The sequence below is a fragment of the Alexandromys fortis genome, unplaced genomic scaffold (assembly GCF_014885135.2).
Source record: "Alexandromys fortis isolate MF-2015 unplaced genomic scaffold, M_Fortis_MF-2015_v1.1 scaffold_0, whole genome shotgun sequence".
NCBI lineage: Eukaryota > Metazoa > Chordata > Mammalia > Rodentia > Cricetidae > Alexandromys > Alexandromys fortis.
Window position 1 is genome coordinate 8213137 of NW_026067949.1, and position 24672 is coordinate 8237808.

At 38.2% G+C, this 24672-nt stretch overlaps 1 protein-coding gene and 1 non-coding gene across 3 annotated transcripts in view; both read left to right on the forward strand.

Annotated features, from left to right (window-relative positions):
- Slit2 (slit guidance ligand 2) overlaps positions 1–24672 on the forward strand; it is a 330345-nt gene that overhangs the window by 13205 nt on the left and 292468 nt on the right. For both annotated transcript variants that reach the window (XM_050150144.1, XM_050150145.1), the window contains exon 4: positions 3948–4019. In XM_050150144.1, the coding sequence (XP_050006101.1) occupies positions 3948–4019 (72 nt within the window). The remainder of the gene's footprint in view (positions 1–3947; positions 4020–24672) is intronic.
- Positions 22084–22190, forward strand: LOC126506621 (U6 spliceosomal RNA). Its single transcript, XR_007593277.1, has one exon. It is a non-coding gene; the product is annotated as a U6 spliceosomal RNA (small nuclear RNA).

Consider the following 24672-nt stretch of genomic DNA (forward strand, 5'->3'; position numbering starts at 1 on the left):
TATCTTAATATTCTCTAAAGTAACTGCAGATTTAAAAATATGCCCTTTAGGGATTTAATTTCTGATATTCACAAGATTTTTTTCTTTTAAATAATTCATTGAATTTGAAGGACTCTGGTGACTTTTTATTGAAAAAGTTTCCATCTATTTAACCTTATTATGTATACATGTCTATGTTCATGATGGAAAAGAACTAGAGCCAAATATATCCCTCTTCCTTTAGTAAGCCTGCTATTTTTGTGATATTGTCTTGCCTCATGCTCAAAACAAAATGCATCACGATTAGTTTAGACACAATCCATGTCATGAAGAAATAATTAAATTCAGAAAAAAATACTTAGTATTATTAGTATGTGTGTACATGTGTGTGCTCACATGTGTGCTGGACTACACAAGGAGAGCTGCATGCTAAGGTGTGTATGTGGAAGCCACAGAAGAACTTTGTAGTGTCGTTTCTTTCCTTCCAATTTTTTTCTTTCGAAAATGATTTATTTATGTTTATTTTATGTGGGTTGGTGTTTTGACTGCATGTATGTCCATGTGAGGGTGTTGGAACTCTTAGAGCTGGAGTTACAGACAGTTGTGAGCTACCATGTGTTTTGAGAATTGACTCTGGGTCCTTTGAAAGACCAGTACTCATAGCCACTGGGCCATCTCTCCAGCCCCTCTTTCCCCTTTTATCCTTGTTCCAGGACTCAAACTCAGTTTGCCAGGCTTATAATTTTGGGTGGCAAGCTTCTCACCCACTGAGCCATCTTGCCAATCTCTCATAGATAATGTCTTTTAAATATTAAATTGAGTGTCATATTTTCTTCTGATTAGCTCAGAAGTGTTTCAGAAATGGACCAGATAGCAGTGGTTTTCCTCAAGGAAACTTTCAGCATTTCATTATTTAGAAATATCGGTGAGGAACAAAGAGCCATGGTGAAGCCCAATGTGTGGGATCACACCACCGGAAGCCTCATGCTAGTTCTGCTTGTGAGCTGGAGATTTCTTACAAAAACACGTGGTGGAGTGTTACTCACTGTGAGGATGCTGGAACAAGAATGAAGTGATCCACATAGTCTAAAACACATCAGATAGGGTTTGTGGTGTCAGTTAAGAAACGCTGGGAACGTAAAAATGGTTACAACCATAAAGAGAAAGACACTACCAGTACCAGGACTTCAGTATCTACTTTCTCATAATCTGTGACGTTTTGCTAATGTATTGCCAATGTATTAAGAGGTTTAGAACAAGCTGTCAGTCACTTATGTGCTGGGGTTTATTTACATGCACTAAACTCCTTTTTGCTCTTAGCTGTTGCTCACAAAGTGAGTGGTGAGTGAAGAAGGAGGGCCATATTGAGGGTACATGCAAGCATGTTGGATGACAGGGATTCCGTTAGCTGGGTGGTGGCTGGTGGCTCAGGGAGCATGCCAAAGCAAAGTGGTCCTAATATCAAGTGAATATACTGGGTCCTCACTGAACTGTATCAAAAAGCAAAGAGAGCAGTCAGTCCTCATTCAACACAATACGAACCTCCCACATGCCGGGGAAGATTGGGGAGTGCTGAATGAGAGCAGGGGATTGCTTTGTAGTTTTTAATGCAGCTCTAACCTGGTAAGTGCCAGAGGAAGACGAAGGAGAACAAAGAGCGGGTCTTCACATTTGAGAAGCTCGCAGCCTAGCGGGAAAGAGACTAGCGCGTGAGTCAATATTATACAGTGCAAAGGGGCCTTATCAAACGCTCTGGGGACACAGCCAAGGGAGGCGCGGAGTTTACAGAGGATAGCTGGGGTTTCACACAGGATGTTAGAAAGCACTGTTTGGTGGGGAGGGCAAGCGCTCTATCTAAAGCTGCCTCTTGCAGAAGTAGCATGCCTATTTGGGCTGAAGAATCAACTAAGGACTGTTAAGCCAGTGTTTGGAATGTGATTAAGAAACAACTCCATGTCTGTCATTTTAGAAACAGGGGTTAGGTAGGCATTCTCTGCATACATCTCCCAAAGAACTTCCTGGAAAAATTGTCGTCACTCTTACCAAATGTGGATGAATTTTCGGTGCTTGTAAATGAGTTTTTTTTTTTTTTTTGGTTTTCTCTCTTTCTTAGATGCTATCATCACAAAGTCGCAATGAAGCTATTTTGTTTAAAGTGGAAACATAATGGGTAGTGAAAGTAGTATCCCCTCAGCATCATGCCCAAGAAAAAGAAATAGAAAGAAATAGAATAAAAGGTTTTTGTTTCACTTTATTATGTGGTTCATTCACAAAAATCGGTGCACTGATGGTGGTAAATCCACCCTTTCACCGCTAATTCTCCTCTTTGGACCTTGGAGCACATTGTTATTGGTATGTATTTTATGACATGCTGAGCATGGCTCTGTAGGTGAGCAGCTTCTAAGAATGTTCAGAGACCACAGCACTGACCACCCTCATTCTTCTGCTCACCTGCCGTGCAACTCCCTTAAATGCAGACCCTGCTTTTAGGCTGCCATTTTCAGGCAAAGGAAAATACATAAAGCTTCTTCTTGGAATCTTCGAATTGCAGATGGAGAGTTCCTTCAAGCAGGTCTTTTTTGCTTTAAGGTGACTTTGACAAAAGAATCCCTTATTATCTGATTCAGGTTAGGGTTGGATCTACTTTCTTAGAAAATACAATCGCTGGTCTCATTGCTGCCTGGTGGAGACTAAGTAAGCAGCCTCTTAATTACACCTAATAAACCTTTTTAAAAAAAGTCAGGACATCTTTAGCCTCTGTCCTAAAGACTAGTTTCCACATTTCTCAGGGTGCCATTGGTCTTGGAGGTCAATCAACGTGTACGACATTTGTATAGAGAGCTTGCACTAGCTTCCCATCAGCATATTTAGATTTGAGAGAAGCAGAACAGTAGGCAGTTGTTACTCAGTTGATTAAAGTATTTACATACAACTGGTAGGGTTGGATTGTTAGTTTACCAATGATAGCTTTTGCTTACTTTACTTTCTCTAGTAGGTGTGCACACTCCCATTGAGCTTAACAATAGATTGGGTCTTGGTAGAGTTGTAATTAGATTCCTATTAGAGGCATCTGAAACATCTAAAACAATCTTGCAATTAGATTCCTCCTCAAAGCAGCTAAAACACCCCCAAAATAAAAGCAACGCAATAGTTTAGCGCACTCACACAGAAAGTAAACCAGATTTGAAATGCTATTTACTCACACAGAAAGAAAATCAACTCAGTGATCAGTCAAGAGCTGTGGATTGAGGTTTAGAGCTTTTTTTCTTTAAAGACTTGTTATATATGCAGTATTCTGCAGAAGAAGGCTCCACATCTCATTACTGATGGTTGTGAGCCACAATGTTGTTGCTGGGAATTGAACTCAAGACCTCTGGAATGAACAGTCAGCGCTCTTAACCTCTGAGCCATCTCTCCGAAGTCCCTAGCTTTGCATCAGTGGAGCAATCATTTAGCATACTCACACAGAAAGTAGATCAGCTTTTTTTTTTTAATTCTGACTTCATCTATGAAGAGAAAGTCTTATAGACACTGTCTCAGGCTCTATCCCCAGTTAAATAAATAGTGATAAAATTGAAATTTCTGTCTACTGTGCCTTGGCTGAAAATCTTGACCTTCTGAGAATCTGAATTCATTGAACATAGTTTACTGTATTAATATGCATATCCTCTATTGAAGTTGTGTCTGGGTTAGGAAGTCCCATTTAGTCATGTGTGCCTGATGTTGCAGAGAGGGTGAGTTGAGAATTTAGGTCCCAGTACCATCTGACTAAGCACACGGGACACTGTGTAAAGTGCCATGTAATAAAAGGTGTAACCAACTTTTGGTGTACGATGCTTGGATTCTCTGGAATGTCATTCCGTTATTTCTAGAAATGCAGGAGGAGGCACGATGCTACCAAAGCACAGCCTCGTCGTTACGTATTTTCTGTGTAACATAAGCTCTGTTTCTCTTTGTTTTCTCCAAAGGCGTTTAAACAGAAATAACCTTCAGTTGTTTCCTGAGCTGCTATTTCTTGGGACTGCGAAGCTCTACCGGCTGTAAGTAGACACAAGTGTTCCCTGTTGCTTTTGGTTGACCTTGTGTTTTATTAATAGATTTGTGGGTGTTTTCTTATGCTTTCCTGGAACCCATGTGTTAATAGATTCCTAGATTGAAAGTTTGCCCTTTTGCTTTTTGAAGGAAATGGAAGATCTTTGGTGGTTCCAGTGGCTTTGTTTATGTAGCATTTTGTGGCTTAATTGTTTGTTATTGCAGTTTTTAGTTTTGATTATGTGGTGATAGAGGGGTTTGCCTTGTGCTCAAAAGAAGCCGAATTTTTAAGAGGAATATTACTACTGGTCTTTCATTTAGACGGTGTTTCCTGTAAAGTTGGGTTCTTTTTGTTAGCTTTTTTGGGAATTGTTTTGGTACTCGAGGAGCCGCGTTTATTAGTTTGTGCATATTATCTATCCTAAAGCATTTAAAGATGGAAATTCTCTCATAAGAGTTTCTTTAGGCAGAATTGCGAATTCCGCAATGTGAACTGCTGGAAGGCAAGGCTTTCGTATCAGATTATCTCATAGGCTGTTGGGGAAGTTGTTCTTTTAAAAAGGCACATTGTGAGTATTAGGTGGGATCAGTTTTTCCTTCCAGGAATGCTTGATCACTGACCTAATGCGTAATAGTGAAAACACGTTTCTGAAAGCTTTGAAAATTAGACTGTTCTGCTGTGTGCATGGTTTTGCACAGATGGCAGATACACTCCAAATGTTGGAAAAGATAAATACCAATGACTATCGGTGTTCATGTATGCTGTGACATTGATGGCTGGGATATATAGAGTAAGTACGTTGTCTGGACTGGCCCCACCTGGATGTTGGGGAAGTCCCATATGGAAGTGTTTGTAGAGAAAGTGAACACAGTGCTGTTTTCCGAATTCGATGTTGTAGCCAAAGCTTTGTAGCCTACAGGTTCAAAATTGTTGTTATCAATTCCAGCAGTGCGTGTGTGTGTGTGTGTGTGTGTGTGTGTGTGTGTGTGTGTGTGTTGGGAGGGGGCTCTCATACTCTTCCCCACTGAAAACAGGATGTCTGTGAGGTCAGTTTTCCTGATACCTCATTTCACAATACAAAGATATTTCCCAGCTGATCCCCATACCTCCAACCCCCGCCGAACACACACACCTTCGCTTTCCTGACATCACTTCCTTTAGGAGAGTCAAAACCTCAGTCTGTAATTCTCCTGTTTGTGAGCTCTGCTATTTTAACTGGCACTATGTCAGTGGAGTTTTAAAAATCAAAGAAACTTCTCTTAACAAATGATCTCGAAGGGCTACTTATTCCAGGAAGTAGGATGTAGCCTTCCATAAAAATGTGCATGCATACATACATATATAGCAATTGAAACATATTTAAATAGTTGCAGTTAGTGGCATAATGGCCAGGTTTGTTTTTTAAATAATACCACTCTTTATGTTTTAATTGTTAATTGTTAATAAAGAAACTTGTAAGGATTTTGAAACTTACATCCCGTGACTCTGCAGGACTGTGACTTTGTCAGCAGTGTGCATACAAAAGCAGCACGCAGTGTCTTCGGAGTGCACTTTTTGGTTGTTATTTTTTTTTCCTTATATACTGTAGAAGTGAATTTAAATGGAATGGCTGTGGTCTTTTACCAGTTGTACTATGAAAAACAGAAGAAGTAGCCTCACATTTTCTCCGAGAAACAGGAGTGTTTCGTGTCTTCTTCAGAAGTGCTGGGAGCTGTTTCATGACTTACTGCACTGGAGAAGTCCCCAGCAGCAAATTACACTGTTTGGCAGTTAGACCTCTTTGACAATACCACGTAGTGGAGCAAAGAAGTTTCTCCTTAAATTTTAAGATTTTATACTTTTCTGAAACTTTATTATGATGGGACGTATGAAAGCTCTGAGAAGTGACCCGAAGAGGAATAGACTCTGCAAGACTGTGACAGAGTTTCCTGATTAATTGAAGGCATGTTCGAAAAGGGGAAGGGGCAGCTAGAAAATGTTCTTGGGATATTTCTGTGCCTGTCTGACACAAATCATTTTTTCCCTGAGAATATAGAAGCTAAATATGTTTATCATTCGTACCTATAGTTATAATACATATGTAAATATTGTACTATTCATAAACCTAGCATGGCATCATGATTAATAATGACAGAGTATCTCTATGTGATGACTGACATTTTCTTTAAATAGAAGTATAGAGGTTTACTTTCGTCTCTTTTACCTTCCCCCCCTTCCTTCCTCCCATCCTGTCTTTCCTTACGGACTCCCCTTTCTCATTTTCCTTCCATCCTGTAAGCCATGACACCCTAGAGCATATTATATAGCATTCAGTAGTTTTGATCCGCACCAGTTCTCTTGCTCCAGTCTCCTAATGGCGAACCATAGTTGTAGGAGTGTGAGTATTGCCTGTACATTCACATCAGCAATATTCTTTGCTTTTAGCTGAGGATCCTATGCATCACAATAATGAGATAGATGTGGGAAAACTGTTAATTGTTGGATTTCTCTTGAGAGGAAAAGTTATGAGCTAAACCTTTTAAATGATACTACCAGCAAAACGAAACAGCCAACATTAAGGGTCTTTAGGAAGCAGAAAGAAAAAGATCTGACTCCGACCCTGGGCTCGTATATCTCTGAAGGCCAAGGATGTAGGTTCATGGTTTTTTTTTTTTTTCACATCCCATGATACAGGTGCCTAGTTGCTCACCTGAAATAAATATTGTAGTAGATGGAAAAATGAGTTTAAATCCACATTCAAAAGTAGCCTCTGGAATGCTCCGTCAGAATGAATCATTGTACTGGAAGGGACATAAGAATTCTGACAAATAACAGGGAAGGAATATTAGCATAAAGAAAAATATTTGTCTAGTGGCTCGATGTGTATCTTTAAAACCATCCATTATTGCCTGGCTGAATGACATAGTAGAGCCATGCATATATACATCACCAGCAAAACGCTCTCGTAGAATTTATTTTTCTTCATAAATTATGCTAATTAATATCTACTTCTTTATTTTTACTTATTGCGTATTTTATTTAACATATTTTCACTATATATTCCTAGCCAAGAAAGATAACCAGTTTAAAATATAGTTTATAAGCTGGTATTTGTTTTTAGCATTGTTAGCTTATAGGAAAACTATCTTGGTACATTGGACATTATATAGATTTCTGTTAGATTTTTGTAATGAATAGTCATCATTTGACTTTTGGCTGAAAATGAGATGCCGGTCACACGTGCATTTTTGCAGAATGTGAATGTGATAGAAAAGCAAAAGGGGGGTACACTGTATATGAATTATGATTTGACACGGTTGATTGCTGCTAGCGGCCAAACACACTTTCCCTTTGCTGTCTGCTCCAATTTCTCTTTGGAAGGGCCGAAGGAGCACTGCATGTTCAGGTCAAGATGTTTGCTCAGAAATAGTAGTACACTCACAGCTGCGTTGGCTGGGGCAGGAGACTAGTTTAAATAGCATTACCATTTATTCAGTCCATTAACAGAACTCTGTAAAATAATCCCAACTCTGTGTAAACGACAGGACAGTGTAATACAATTACAAGCCCTTGTTGACAGATGGGAGGTGTAAGGAGAAGGAAAGCACAGGGTGATAGGGTGGAGGTTAAAAGAGACAGCACCGGCTCCTTGCCTTCTCCAGGGAGACCCTTTCCTCCCCTTTGCTCCTCTCATTCTGAGGTTTCGCGTTTTTATGATCCACCTAAGAATGGAGGAGAGTTCTTTTCAGGGCAATCTGGAGCTAGTTAACTGCAGCAGACTGTGGTGAAGTTTGAAGAGGGTGGCCACTAGGGACTGAACCCAATGAGCAGCATATGCAAAACGCAGATAAGCCTGTCCTGCAAGGTAGCTTGCAAGTGTGCGATGCTCCATTTCCCGGCTGAGTTTGCAGCTGCTTATTCAGGCTCATTGCAGAGGAATTTCACTGATGGTACCATGAATAAGCATCTGATTGAAAATGTTTGTTTTGTGGTTTCCAGTTTATTTCTTTGAGTATTACTATATTTACCCAGACATCTCACCGGAGTTTGCGTGTCCAAGGCACCTTTACAGAAACTCATCTTTCTCTAGTATCTTCCAAATCCCAGCGAAAACAACAAAATAAAATATATCTACCTCTGTCCTCATGGCACACTTTATTACACTATTTTTGAATAGAAGTTTTATTTGTGGTTTCAAACAAGGAATTATTCCACAAGGAGTTTGAGGCCTACCAAACTTCCTGAGATTATAAATATTAAAGCCAAATACCTTTTTTTTATGGCTAGTGAACTATTACTGAGGATGAATAATTTTTTTTTCACTGCTTAAATTGATTGGTCATGTGGCAACACTTCACTTAAGAAACCTCAGATTGTCAGAATACTTTCAGATCACTATAGGCAAGGGAAACTTTAGAAAGGAAACTTTGGGCTTTGTTGTTGTTGTTATACTAAGGTAACAAATCAATTTCTCTAGTGTAACAAACACGCAACTAAGCTGTCTTTATTTCATTTTTCCTTACTTTCATAGCAGAATTCTTCATTGACTTTGGTCGTTTCAAGAAAAGAATATGCTGTTGTAAATAAAATTTTTATATTCAGAAAACTAAAACCGTGTTTATATTTGCAAATTATAATCTAAGTTTTGTTTTATAATTGTGCTTATCAATATTCTCTGTGAATATATTACGAAAATGATTTAATATCCCCATGGATCTAGTGTGAGACTTGACCCTTGTGAGGTCTCAATAACTGATGTATTGAATTAAGTCTCTGTTGGGTTCCGAGTTTGCAACTTGCATGAGCAAGTGGTAACTCTGGGAAGGCATTATGAATTATGGAAAACCAAATTTAATTTAAGAGATAACTTGGCTAATTAAATGCTTGGTTCCCTTGGGTTTTCTAAACATTGAATGGTTTCAGTAGACACAGTGCAATCAAAATGATACCCCTTTTACTTTTTCATTTAAGCAAAATATACCTTAGTTTGAGGCAATGTTATACTGATATACGACTAACCTTGTTTGGGGATGTCAAGAGAGTCTCATTAGGATTCTTGTAGTCAACCATAAAGGCAGAATACGACAGTGGAGCTGTGTAAAAATTCCTCTTGAATTAATTTCTGCCAGCTCTGATTAAAGTGTGGGCCACTAGAGGTGTCAGGTGCCATAGTTTCCTGCTTCATTTTACTCTTGGCCTGTTTGCCCCTGCCACAATAAATCTGACTTTGGCTGTGCAGGAATTGCAGGTTACAGTTGCTAAGGTTACCATTGTTCAGACTGGGATCATTACTCTTGGAGGGAGCCGCAGTGATGGCTACCGCTGACTTCACTGCTGAGCCTATCTGAGAGTCTCAGGTGCTGAGTGAGTGAAAGTTCTGCAGGAAGAGCCCATCTGTCCTGGAGTGCAATTGGGGAAGCATTGTGTGTGTTGTGAATTGAAACTTCGATGAGAGATCCGATTGACTGCTTATGTGTGAAAGCAAAGAGCCTCGAAGACAGAAAGTATCGAAGGCTTAACTTCCAGTAATTAAAATGCCAGCCCTTTATTACTTATTAAGTAACATATTGCTTGTTTTTACTTGGTCTGAGAGACTGGTTTTACTACTAGATATAAACAAGAATTAAAGATGAAAAAAATTATCATTCAAATATTAATTTAAATGATATTTATTTACTTACTGACTGGCTGACTTATTGAGACATCTCAGTAGGCTAGCCATGTCTGGCCTGAAATTCACAATGCAGACATGACTGGCCCGGAACTGTGACACTCTTCCTGCCTCAGCCTCCCAAGTACTACAGTGACTAACCGGAGTGTGCCACCATTTCAGGTATCAAAGGCTAATTTTTAAGTGTGTGGAAAAAGAAAATGGCATAAGGATACCTGTATATACTTCAGAGTAACCATTGCCACAGATAAGCAAAACAATGCTAACCAAATTATTCAAAAGTACTACTTCTGATTTTTTCTTTTAAAAACAACATATTTGTAGGAGTTATATGTCACAAATCTAATGAAATTAAAGATTGTAACTAAGATTACCCTGGTTTGATATTATAGCTTTTCTTCAAAGAGGTAGCTAGTAGCTTTGTTAGTGGTGATGAGCAAAGTTCTGTGACACCTGCCACGTGGAGTCTGCTGTGAAATCTATGAGAGAGTGCCCAGCACCAGAAAGCCTAGAGCAAGGAGGTTGCTCAAAATCTGCTTAAAAAATGTTAGCTTTGCCCATACATATGCTTTTAATCATTACATTACCTGCCCCCATAAGTACTCATGGTATTCTGCTTTGGGTTTGGAGAACACTATAATATGAGAGGAAAATTTGGCGTGTTATGTAACCTTTACATGGGAAGTGATATTTAAGCCTCAGCTTTAACTGATATGTAAATTAAAACCTAGGGAGCACATCGAGAATCGTAAGGTTTCCTGAAGCATATATTTACATGTCTGGTTTTCAACTCCCCAAAATAAATCTCTCTCTCTCTCTCTCTCTCTCTCTCTCTCTCTCTCTCTCTCTCTCTCNTGTGTGTGTGTGTGTGTGTGTGTGTGTGTAACTTTTTAAACCTTGGTTATTATTAAGTTGTCATGGCAATCTCAAGATTGTAATTTGGGAACTATATTCTATATAAATTTTATCCTAGATATATGTACTGATGGAAACGCTGAAGGAGTTTTAATGTATGTACATGTTTACATTGTATTTTAGTTCATGGAAATCAAGTTGATTTGCTTCTGAAGAAAGTGTTTTGAAGTATTGTATAGGTTACACTGAAAATCTGGGATTTTTTTATTTTATTTTATTTTATTTTATCTCTGGAAGCCACTTGCTTCTGGATTCAAGTTTTCTTACCAGTGAAATTGGAAGGATCATATTATCTACTTTCTGGGAGGTATCACACGTTTCATTCAGATTCTATATTCAAAGTAGCATTGTCAGCTTTCAAGAAGGGTGAAAATTCTTTTTCTGTTGTTAAGTACAATGGAGATAAAACTCGCCCCTGTAATTTCCCCTCAGTGGGCCAGGTTCCTGAAGCTATCACTTCACCTTGCACTCCATCTTCGGTTCAGTAACTGGTAGATATACAAAGTCACCTGACCATTCCAGCATCATGCACTGACATAAACTGTACACCTACACTATTTCATTTCTCTTGGCTTCAGAAGGTGTGTCATAACCAGGGTACTCTTAATGAGTTCTTATCTCGTTCTCCCATTTGATGACGAAAGTAGTTTTAAACTTCATAATATAAAATGGATCAAGGTAGGAACAAGTGAAATGTGTTAGGGCACATTTAAATTGCTGTTTTAATGATGTGTCTTTCTGGATGAGAAAGTGAAGGGAAAGTCTTCAGAGTAAAGTCTTTCAAGAGTATCAGAAAAGATTCCGAGAATGTCTTCCCAGTTCACATCAGTTTCTTGCTGTAGGGTCATTTTCAGTACCAGTGAAACCGTCTATCTTAATTAAGACAATATGGTATTTCACTCACAGTATTTTCTCATGAAGTTTTGATAATAAAGTCTGGGGCATTGTCCTTTGTATTTTAAAGTATGTGTGTGGTTATAAATGTATTTTCAAGATTTTTTTTTCAAAATGCGGTAAAAATTGCAAACTCTTTTTAAGATTGTTTTACAATTAAATGAATCAAAGTCAGGAGATATTTTTGTTTCATCTGCTCTTATCCTAATGCTGGTATTTCTCAGTATTCACAGGCTCTAGTCAGGGTATGTGGTACCTAATCACCCGTGTTTCATAACCACACTATTTCTTTATCCTTGACATTTTTTTTGGGGGGGGTTGTTCTTTAGATATTTTGAGAAATTGTGATTTAGGAAATCTTTAGACAGAAGTTGAAAAGGTGAGTCACAGAAAAGGAAGAGAGAGAGAGAGAGAGAGAGAGAGAGAGAGAGAGAGAGAGAGAGAGAGAGAGAGAGAGAGAGAGAGAGGAATGAAAAGGGTTGCCTTTAGCATCATCCACACCAGAGCATACCATTTGTGGTGTAAAATGTTTGTAGGAAAACATCCCTGCTTATTGGAATGACCCCAAATGAATGTTTATGGCTGGGTTTAGCATCTTGGTTTAAGTGTTTAAAATAATCTGAAAGAAAGGAGAAATAAGCTAAGTCTGGAAAAAGAATAGAGGGAAGATAGCTTTGCTCCATCACTATAGGTTTCTTCTTGAAGTGAAAGATTAAAGCTTCATGTGAATAGCAGAGTGCAGCAAGGAGAAAAGTTGATCGCTGCCCCTCCAACTGTTCCAATTGATTGGGGAAAAAAAAAGCCTAATTTAAAGTTCTGTTTGTTCTATGTCTTAAACCACCAGAATTCTCGTTTAGGACCGGAGGAATGCTCCAGAGGAAAAGAATCCAAGGATAAAAAGTCATTGCAAGCCAACAATTGTTCCTAATCCTCACAAAATGCTGGAGAAATTAAATTTATTCTTTATTGCTCACAGTGTTACCTAGGTCACTAGGCGATGGGAAAATTGGCCTGGGAGTCGAGTAGGCGCAAGCTTTGTTTTGTGTCTGGATGTTTAACCTTAGACACTACAAGGCATCTTAGAGTGTTGTGGGAACTAAGTTCAGAGCCTTTACACCGAGACTTTTATTACCCTGGATTTATAACAGGCTATGCTGTCAGGAGATGAAAATGCTGTGTGTACATTGCAGTGTTAAATGATCATTTAATTAACACCTAAAGGGGGGGGGACCTTGTGAAATTCTTAGCAGCTTTCACTGTTGGTTTCCTGGGAGGTTTTAATATCCGAGTTTCATTGAAATTTCTCTTTCTAAGTAGAGACACAATAGACATGATGAACATTTTAAGGAAGACAAACAGTTTAACCTTGACCCACCCTCTTTTTCTGTAATAATAATTGAAATTCAATTTTCAATGTGGAATGCTTATTTAAAAAGTTTCTAGACTAATAATTTAAAATATATCTTAATTAAACATTTTGGGTAAAGATTTCTAAGTTTGTAAATGTGTAAATATATCAATATTGGTTGAGTTAGACTCTAAACTTTTGACTACAAAATAATACTAATTACCTTATAAACACATAAATTTATTTAAATTACCTTCTACAATTTTGACTACAAAGCAATCAGAGTTATCGGTCAATCTCAATTAGTTTAATAAATTTGGAGTGTTACTTTTCAACATTTTTTTTCTTTGAATTTACTGTATATGTATTGTTTCATAGGTCTGGCTCAAAGTAGGTATTAGACATTAGAAAACTTTATGGCAAAAAAGTACATTATTTTATTGCAGTTACTCAGGAGACAGCTACTGCTTTGATGAAAGTTATATATAGACAATAGAGCAGAATAATGCCATTATCCTGAAAGTTCTAAATTACCTCACTAAAATATCGAGCGAGAGCTCTCAGATATCTTAATTCTCTCTTGCTCTTTTATGAGCCAGTGACTAAAAAGGAATGGTCGTCTGCAAGATGGGTAACATGGGGAGCACAGAATGTGCTGGGAGGAGCTGCAGCTTGCTTGCTGACACTTTCAAGACGCGTTTAAAAATGTGCATGAACGTCTCTCATTTAATCTGGGCATGAATTTCCATCTGAACATGTGAAACTTTGAAGGTTTTGACCAGATTGTATACTGACATAGTAAAATGTTTCTTAAAGTTTTCTAGGAATTACCATCCTATCATAATGTAGTGTTTCTGACTTTCCATGTTAAAAATGTTATTATATTTATTAATGTTACCTATCTGGTACGTCTCTATCTGTGGGTGTATGGATGTACACACACTCACTTCTATGACCTGTGTGGAAAGGTTATAGGAAAATGTTGGAGTTGGTTGTTTCTTCTACTTTTTGATACCGCTTTTCTCTTGGTTGCTGCTGTTCTGAGTACTCCAGGCATGCTGGCCTTTGACCTTCCCACTGTGTTGTGGGAGGCTGATTGTTTGTTCCCAGCTGCCCAGAACTGAAATAATCACACAGAAACTATATTATTTGCAATACTGTTTGGCCAATAGCTTAAGTGTATTTCTAGCCAGCTCTTATATGTTAAATCCACCAATTTCTATTAATCTGTATATCACCATGTGGCTGTGGCTTACTGGAAAGGTTCCATTGTGTCTGTCTCTTGCAGGTGGCTACATGGCTTCTCACTGACTCTACCTACTCTCTCCTCTTCTATCTGTTTGGAACTCCTGCCATGCTCCTGCAATGCCACTGGCCAAAACAGATTTATTTATTACCCCATAAAAGCAAAACATAGACAGAAGGACTTCTTACACCACTGGACCAGTCTCTGCCTCCCATTTCTCTGCCTAGAGCATACTGGGATTATAGATGTGAGCTACTATATCAGGCTTTCTTTGCATTCTGAGGATTGAATTTAGGCTGTAGAAGGCACTATTACTTTATGAACCATTTTACTAGCCACAATGGGGCTTCTTTTCTAAGCACACTTTTTTTTCATTGCCAAAACAAAAAGAGTTTATCCCTGTCTATGCACTTGTTTTTTAACTCTCAGGTTGGCTTGGAACTCTCATGTGGCAGAGGAAAGGATGCTCTTGAACTTCTGATATCCAGCTTCCACACTAGTGTGCTGGGATTACATCTGGTGTATACAGTGCTGGGAACGTAACCCAGAACCTCCAGCATGCAGAACAAGCACTCTGTCATCCGAGTCTCATACCCAGTTACTTATCTAACTTAATTTTAAATCAAACACCTAAAAGCAAACCTACTTTGTGCATTATTCACGGTAGGAGACCTTGACAAATGAGTGTTCTTAAAATCACTTAAAGTCACCCTACTTTGAACAGAGATATGTTCTTATTTAAGAAACACTGCTGGATATTTTGGGGTTAAGGTTATATGTTTTCCTTACTTTGATCCAAAGTCTGTATTACTTTAATATACAGAAATCTTTATATTCCCCAGTATAGTTTATTTTCTCAGATTTTATTCATAGACACAACTAGGAAACTATTGAAACTTTCCTTTCCTTGTACAAGAATCTACATTTTTGGTTGGGGTAGTCAGAATATCAAAAATGTAAAATTAAAGAGACATAAACCTGACTACTAATATAGTGAGTATCTAGTGAATAGGAGGTGATGTAGTTTTCTCTGTCTCCTGTAGTTCCAGGATGGCCAGGTGGTATGTGTGGAGATTCACGACACACATATTAAGAGGTAGATATACTGAGAGTGAAAAAAAGATTTTGTGAATATGAGATCCTTTGACAAATAAATATCTTTTGGAATTATAGGAAACAATTTAGCCAGATAAAATCTTGTTTTTATACTGAGAAAGTCACAGTTAAAATTCTATATACTAGCTATTTTGAAGCTCTTTTTAGATCTAAAAAGAAGGATTCTGATTTTCCTTTCAGGTAATCTCAGTTTGTACCTTAAAAAAAGAAATATTTCATATATATGAAATATATATATAGAAATGTTTCATATATATAATTATAGTGTAGCAGATGAGCTTGGTACTTGCTCAATGTTTTGTAGACATGAGATAGGACATCTAGCCATGCTCTGTATTGTCTCTGACAGTGATTACTTTAGTTAGAATTAACTTCTGTACTGTATCAATTTATTCTTTCAGGCTTTGAAGACTCACGACCTTTTAATTTCCCATTATTTGTTACCATTATCATGGCTGCAAGCAGATGTGTGTGCGTGTGTGTGTTGTTGTTGCTTAGAAATTCCACACATTTTTGGGCTCTTACCTTGCTTCCTAGCACAGATGTACATTTACCCTCCTCCATTGAATTTTACCTCCATCAAGCCTTTTCAAAGCTCTGAGCTCCCCGCCCTACTTTTATTATAGCCTACCAGTTATGAGTGCCCACTCTTTATGCATTACTGGCTTTGGAAGACTTAATGGATAACTCTGGAAATGTTACTCAGTTACCTGCCCCAAACTTCAAGTTTATATATAAAGCAAGGACATTTTTTAGAATGAACCTTATTACATGTGTAAAGTAAATTTTTCACTAAGGACACACTGAAATTTGTTTATGTGTGGTGCTTGGAATACAGTAAATGCTATGTAACTAGCCTGTGCTACTTTCTGCCCCATGTAATATTCGTTCAAAAATTATTTATTGTTTTTTTTTTTTGCAAAAAATCTTGCCTTACCTTTCTCTTGGTGTCATATATCATATGGATTCTAAAATAGATCGATAAATAAATACTTTCCAATAGATATTGAATTGAAAAAAGACCATAGGAGTACATTGAATTTGGAAATAAATAGGCTGTGTGACAAGAGTGTTTCAAGAAAAATCAAATTGCTTCTACTAACTTCATTCCACGAAGTCTTTATCACAAGCTGCGGATGCTGAACAGAGTCACCTGACCCTTTGGAATGTCTCTTTCTTTGCTTAGGAGGTCTAATGGGCCCAATACAAACTTGTAAATTTACTTCAAACATTAAGATATTTTGCACGAATATATATATCTGGATTGCATGGTTCTGGAAACGAATTTGTAGCTAGCTGTACATGATTTTAGAAGATGGAACACTGTTGAATAAAGGCTCCCAGACTCTACTGGATGGTCCAGAATAATTGAGGGAAGGGAAAAAATTGCAATGTATCTAAGATATTTTTATGGTTCTTTCTCATAAATTTGTTAGGGATTCTTTATAGAACTTGAAAGAATTACACTGGTTGAATTATTCACTACAGCAAGCCAGGGATTAAATTATTAGGTCTGGAAACTGGGATTATGAGTGATTTTGGGACACTTCTCTTCTGCTAGCTTTTTTTTTTTTTTTTTTTTGACAGGGTTTCTCCATAGCTTTTGGTTCCTGTCCTGGAACTAACTCTTGTAGACCAGGCTGGCCTCGAACTCACAGAGATCCGCCTGCCTCTGCCTCCGGAGTGCTGGGATTAAAGGCGTGCGCCACCACCGCCCAGCTAGCATTTTTTTTTTTAAATAAGGAAGGTTCTTTTGTTAAATACATACAGCCTTTGTACATTTTGCACAGTTGTTCTATTGAATGGGAATTATCGAAAGCCTTAGATTAATAAAGAGGGGTACATAAAGGAAGCTTGTTGGTTCTATGAGATTACCAGTCTATCTTGATGCTTGATCATCCTTCAATATACAGTGAGTGGCTAAAACTGACAGTGTCAATTGCTGTCTTCCTCTTAAACACTACGAACAAACACTACAAATGGTAGCATGAAGAGCTGGATTAAGGTTCAGAGAAGGCAAACAAATATGAAATAAAAGATACCCTTGATGAAGGTTTGCACATTCACATTTTTGTTATGATCTTTAATGCATCAGGCTTGACAGAAAGAGCTATGGTTCTCAGTCATTTTCTACTTGGGATGCATTGTGCACCTGGACAATTAATTCTCCAAGCCTTTTGAAAAGCAATTGGCATACCTGAAGGCAATCGGCACCTGGGGTCTGTTCTTCCTAGGGGAGCAGCTCCCTGGCTGAGATGGTGTTGTAACCCCCTCCCTTTCCTGGAATGAATTACACACCTAATTGATAGTTTACAGCAAAGTTGTTAATCAGATGCTCCAACTCACCACCCTGGATTCTTTCATTTACAGACCCATGGCGGGGGGGGGGGGGGAGTTACACAGTTGCATTTAATAAATAGAAATACCTTTTTCGTCTTACCACCAAGTACATAATCCCTTGTAATTTAGTTGATGTGTTTGACATAGTGAAGCTGAATGAACAAGAATAACATCTGTAGCTTTAGTAATTACATTAAAAACCATAACAAAGTCTGTAGTTCAAACTAATAAGCCCCACCTAAGGAGATTAAAAAATAATGTTTCCTTCATTCTTGGCAATGACAGAGCTGGCTTTCAGACTCTTAGCACTGTAATGATTTTTGTTGTCATGAGCTAGCCTGTAACATCGTTGCTCTCCAAGGGAAAGGATACTTAGTCAAATTTAGGTGAAGCAACCTCACTAAATCTTACAAAGAAATAAAAGTTAGCTATAAATTTGGTAGAGTTTTTAAAATATGGACACATGTGTTTGACCTCTTCTTATTTAAAAGCTTTTTTTTTTTTGAACTGAAAACAATGTTTAATGATTGCAGGAAACACAAGTTCAAGGTGAGAAAAACATTAGACAACATGCCTTTCACCAAAAATAAAATTTTACAAAAGACAGGTGAAAAAGCCTGTTTTGGACTCCCCAAGTCAAAAGCGATGCAAGGGCTAACACATCTATCACAGATACTTAGTGTACAGTATACTGGATGTGCTAACTCGTTTTTTAAAAAGGACATGAATAATGTACAACTTTACTATTTTATGACTTTTTCCACAGCTGTTGACACTTTAGGCCTCTGTTTGAAGCGTGAGCTACATATAAGCTTTAATGTAATTAAAAAATAAAAAAGAACAAGTCATCATAACAATAGTGTCCGGATAGAGCTTCCTTTTTCTAAAGAAACTGGGTTGAAGAACAATATTCAAATATAGGCAGATACAAGATTTTTTTGAGCTAAAAAGTCATGGCTTGCACATCAGTATTAAATACAGTCATCCTTGTGACATCTTTTATAGGAACTTCTGTTGTACTTTCATTAGAATGATTCACTTTAGTTTTCTTCTGTTTAGCTCCTCTTCCTAGCTCTCCTGCACATAATATTCTGACATGTATTTTTCGTACACTAGTTTTATGTCATGCAATACGTTAATGAAGTGATTCTTATATGTGTTCTTGAAGATCCAAGAGAAAATTCCAGTGGATGGAACATGATGAAAGACAAATCTTGGTGCACTTATACATCAACCTCCAATGTCCATGAAATATATCTTATAAGAAAATTGTTCACAAAGTTATTTGTATGGGTGGCCTTCCCCCTTCTTCATTTGCCCTATTTATTCCTGTTAACGCAAATAAGAAAGACTACTATTAACTCTTCCAATTTAATTATTCCTCAGTAGTTCTGATTGCATTTTTAAATTAGAAATTATTTTAGACATGGTAGTTTAGGCATATAATTAATTACCTTTCTGGTATCAGCATGGTGAGGTGCGAGGCTTTGTGCAGTCTTCGTCGATCTTAACCATTACAAAGGTGACCTTTGCATTCTGAAATTGTGCTGAAGGTTAGAGTAACTTAGATTTTTATGTAACAATTTTATTAACTTAGGAATTGTATTTGTATTAGGGGCGTGTGTATGCGTGTGGGCCTGTAAGTGCATATGGGTGGCTTTGTAAAACCAGTCAGCTATACTTGTCATGACTTTAGCTTAGCTTGACTTCTTTCCCTTGCCCTTGTCACTGGGAATCCCGGAGTGTGCTGTGGAGGCACCTACAGAGTGTATATTCTTGTCCTTGTCACTGGGAATCCTGGAGTGTGCTGTGGAAGCACTTGTAGAGTGTACATTCTTTGAGCTGAATGCATCCCTTATGAATTCTCACCCACTCCACATAGATCATGTTGCCAGACAATGATGCTTTATGTGCATTTGTCTCTGATTGAAATCACTGCAAAGCTAATGTATTCCTTCTTGTGCCCAAGGCAATTTCCTAGCACTAGCTGACAAGATAACTGACATATGAAGGATTTAACACAGGAATGAAATAAATAGAAGTAATATTATTGCAAATCTCCAAAGGTAAGTTTTAAAACTCACTTCAAATTGCCTTCAATATTTAAATTATATTTTCAGATGTTATTAAATGCTAAAATGATCCCTTTTGCAGTAGTTAAAGTGTTCTGCATAGTGAAGCATAGGCACACACTACACCAAACTCTTTTCCACTTCCCTGTGTTGGTTTTCTCTTGGAGTTCCAACACTGCTACCTGTCCTGAATGTTTTGTTTATGTATGCTGTTATCTGTCGAAGCTAGGATGGAAGCGTGGAGAAGGTGAGAGAGTAGCAGCTTCTATCTAAGCAATATTGGTTGACTGAGTCAATGTGGACTCAGTCATTAGCTAGCGTTTGAGTCCTGACTCCAGTGGTTAGTAGCCATATGACTTGGAACATGTTTGGTCATTCTTTTGTCTCAGTGTCATCTGTTGTAAGACTAGATTAAATTAGAGTAATGCTGTCATTGAATAATAGGAAGATTCACAGACATATCTGCGGCAGAGTTCAATTAATGGTAGGTATGATCCATAGATCAAATGGTTTTGACTTAGGAAAAAATACTCCGAGGTTTATAATCATATTAGAATAATTTGTTGTTGTTTTGGTTTTGCTTCTTGTGAAGTTCTCCTCTTTCCTCCATGCCCTCCTTGGTGGTAGAATGAAAAGCCTAGCAATGCAGAGACAAACTACTAGTTACTTGCCCTGACCTTCCTACTAGGTACTGTCTGTAGGCAATTCTTTATATCCTTCTGGAATTTTTGTGTTTTCACTCATGCTCCTTCGATATGGAAATCCTTCCTGGCTTTGTTATTCAACAGGCCCCGTTTCATTCCGAAATACCAGCTGCTCACTTGTTATAGTATTACTTTTATATATGTTGTCAGGCCTGACCATTTGACCTTGGAAAACCAACAGGTGTGCTCTTACCTGAGGAAGACACTGTCCCTCTTAAAACTCCCTAGTTATCTATAGTTCTCAGTGTATGATTGAAGCCTCATGGCTTTTCTGCTGTCCACTTTAGCATATCTATTCTTGTTGTCCACGTTTGGCTCATCTTTAGGCAGTCATGCTGGTAAGAGTATGTGCGTGTAACTTATATTACCAAGAGACACAAAGTGTTTCAATTTAAGGAGAATAGCAATCCGAAAATTGTTCAGTGGACATACACTACACCAGAGACTTTTTGTACCAATTAATTCCTTGGCATATCTAAATGATGAAAGCCCCCAAAGAGTGCTTTCTATACCATTTGGATCACCCAGTCATCAGTTATTTCCAGTACTTGGAATGTGTACATGTATATGTGTATAGTAAAGTGGCTTGATTTTATTTAGCTTGCAAAAAACTTTTTTTTTTCTCCAAAATGACCACGAAATGGAAGTTAATCCTGTGATAGGAGGAACTGAGAGAAATACTCTTATTTCATTGTTTTCTGTCCTTGAGTTGCTGAGGCACAAGCTTTTATCATTCAGTGTGCCCCCACGTTCTTTGCCATTCTACACCATGTGTTTGTGACATTTTTATTAGTCTTTTCTGCTTGGTCACTGTATTCAATCCAGCAATTTATTACCATCCTCTTAAGTTGTATTCTTTGTACAGGGAGTGGGAAAAACCTCACAGTGCTTGCACATAAAAAAAGTCATTATCTGTCTTAGCAAATCTAGCCACACAGAAACAGTGAATCATGACAGCTCTGCTGGGGAACATAGGCCACATCATGAAGGACAAGAAAGTGGGAGCGAGGCGTGATTAAGTCCTAGAAAGATGGTAAGTCCATCAGTTGTGGCAAATATTAGTAGCCCTTTCCTGATTCATACTTCAATTGACAGTTTAATGTATTTAGTAGGCAGGTAAAGTTTATAGCCAGGTAGGGCTCTCAGTTCATCATCATAATTTACTTGGCACCAGCCACATCCAATCAGGATAGTTATTTTACTCTCCTCAAATAAAAGCACCTTTTATTGCACACGCACACACATACCCACACACACATGCCCACATACACACACACACATACCCACACACACACGCACACACACACACACACACACACATGAGGCATGAACGCAAAACACATAGGAAGGAGAGATACACTGACGCTTGATCCTTCTTGCATCTTGAGATTGAGGTCATGTTTTAATTGTTATACCATCGTATTTTGTTTGGTTTCATTTGTTGGAACTTTTTTTGTTGAGTAAATGACTTCAGGATAGTACATTTCAAATAAATGTGTCTTTCCTCTGCAAGGCTCAGGTGTGTGTGTGTGGGGGGGTTAATCTGAGGGTCCAGATTTTCAGTGACGCCTGCAATTTCCACTTGTGCTTCTAATAGTTCAAGAGAACAGTTGTCTCTTCACAGTAAGCTTAGCCCTCATCTCTCTCTTTCTCCTTCTTAGTATTCAAAATGTTGGTTACAGATTGTAATTATTTTTTGTGATTCCCCGAGAAGTTGTCATAGGAGCAATCACATAGAAAGAGCTAGATAAATTTTGTAAAATGTAAAAAAAAAAAAAAAAGGAAAGTGCTCACTTCAGCAGCACATATACTAAAATTGGAACGATACAGAGAAGATTAGCATGGCCCCTGTGCAAGGATGACACGCAAATTCATGGAGCATTCCATATTTAAAAAAAGAAAAAGAAAAAAGAACCTTGCCTACTGGTGGTGGTGTATACCTTTAATCCCAGCACTCAGGAGGTAGAGGCAGGCGGACCTCTGTGAGTTAGAGGCTAGCCTGGTCTGCAGAGCAATTTACAGGACAGGCTCCAAAGCTATAGAGAAACCCCGTCTTGAAAAAAAAAGTTATAAAAAATATATTAGTCTTTAGTGTGTGTGTATGTGTGTATGTGTTTGTGTGTGTGTACACTTGTTTGGGTACATTGTACATGCAGTGCCTAGAAAGGCCAGTAGAGGACCAGAATTCCTTGGAGATTGAGTTACAGGTAGTAATGAGATATCTGGAGTGGGTGTAGGAAACCAGACCTGGTCCTCCGCAAGAACAGCAAGGAATTTCAATGACTGAATCATTTCTTCATCTCCCACCAAATAAAATTAGTAAAAGCCTTTCTTCTTCTTTTGAATTTTGTTTTGAAACACACACACACACACATACACACACACTAAAGACTTTTGCAGATGTAGAGATCCATGACCAGCTCCAAGAGTCCTGTTGAAGAAAGACTGGAGGGATTGTGTAAGTCAAGGGGTCAAGGTCATGATGGCAGAACCCTCAGAGACAACTGACCTGAGCTCTTGGGAGCTCATAGACTCTGGACTGACAGATAGGGAGCCAGCATGGGACCAACCTAGGTCCTCTCCATCTGGATGACAGCTGTATAGCTTGGCTTGTTTGTGGAGCTCCTGGAAGTAGTGTAAGGACCTGACCCTGGCACTTGAGCTAGCTTTTGGGAACCTAGCCCCTATGCTGGTTTGCCTTACCCAGGCTTGAAGCATTGAGAGGAGACTGGTCCTGCCTTAAGTTGATATGCCATGCTTTGTTGATTCCCCTTTCCTCAGGGGAAGAGAGTGGATGGGGAGGAGTAGGGGGTAGAAAGGAGGATTGGTGAGGGAATGGGAGGAGAGGAGGGAGAGGAAACTAGCATCAGGAGGTAAAATAAATGAAAAAAATTAATTAATACAATAAAATACTTTTCATTCTTTTCCCTAATCCCAAATTTCTATCAAAAATGGGATAAAGTGGAATAAAATGCAATTTCAGTAATTTTACATATGATTTTTTAAAATAGCTCAATACTTAAAAATAACAGCATGTTTATTGTGTACAAACTGAAAACTCAACTGATTTCCTGGCTGTTGCTGTTAGTATGTCCATCATTTTATCATGAGAACGTATTATGGTAATTTATTTTAAACTTTTTTTGAAAAAGAATACCTTGTAAGCCAGGTGATGGTGATGCACTCATTTAAACCTAGCACTTGGCAGGCAGATCTCTATGAGTTCAAGGCCAGACTGGTCTATACAGAGATTTCCAAGACAGCCAGGGCTATTATACAGAGAAACCGTGTCTTGAAAAATCTAAAACATTAAAAGAAAAAAATAATAGTTTTTAGGTTAACTTACTATGCCAGAGAGAGAACCCAGCATTTGTGTGCTTGCAGGAGGAGCTGAAGTGTTTGTTTCAGCATGAGAATTTGGGCCTTGTCTCACCTAGCCATTAAAGGTTCATAATGTGCGCTTATCTTACTAAGATACTGAAAAGCCCAAATGTTGCCCTGGTGTCAGTGAAGTATGCAAATTTTGAGTGTCCTTTCACTGTGGTGGTATTAGCAACCCTGACAGTCTTTTGAGTTCATGTGCTATACATATGCTTGTCAGTGAGGATGTTCCCATCACTCTCTGAAATACCCGAGTCTTAACTGTAGCTAACTTCTCTGTGTCCAGCCTCATCCACTTTCTTCCCCGTTCTAGGGGATCCCCAACTGGATGCAGTGCCCGATCCATTCATGGCTCATAGTGGCTGACTACCTAGTATAAGTCAGTCAACACAATGCTTTCTTTGGTAATTCTCGATCACCAGTTTTATAGTTCATGATGCTTTCATCTTACAAAAGAAAGAGACTTAGATATCCTCTCCAGAGGTATAGTCGCTTCTTCTTTTCCTCCCTTCATTTTTTTTTTTTTTGCTTATCTTCCCTATTCTGTTTCTCTCTGTTTTTGTTTTTTGTTTTTTGTTTTTTTTCTAAGTCAGGAAGCATGGCAACCTGGTCACACTGGGGGTCATGTTGAGTCCAGGAGGGGAAGCTATTGGACACGCTGACCTTGCAGATGAAGAAATAAAGAGAAACATGCTACAGTCAGTGCCTGGACCTCCATCCCTGAGATGTTTGCCCTGTGAGATAGCTAGGTTTGGATAGCTTTCAGTTATGTACAAACTAAAGTGAAAAGCATTGATTAACTCTGTGTCAAGAACTAGAGCCAGCCTTCTTATTTAACATTTTTTTAATTTGTGAGCACAAAATTACATTTCCTAAGATTACAATTTTTTTGCCTTCTTTTTGCATGAAGTGGGTAGACTACTTTTTTTTTTAATTACTAAAAATCTCTGTGAGCCATAGAAATTTTCTGCATGGTAATCTTTTCATTTTCTTA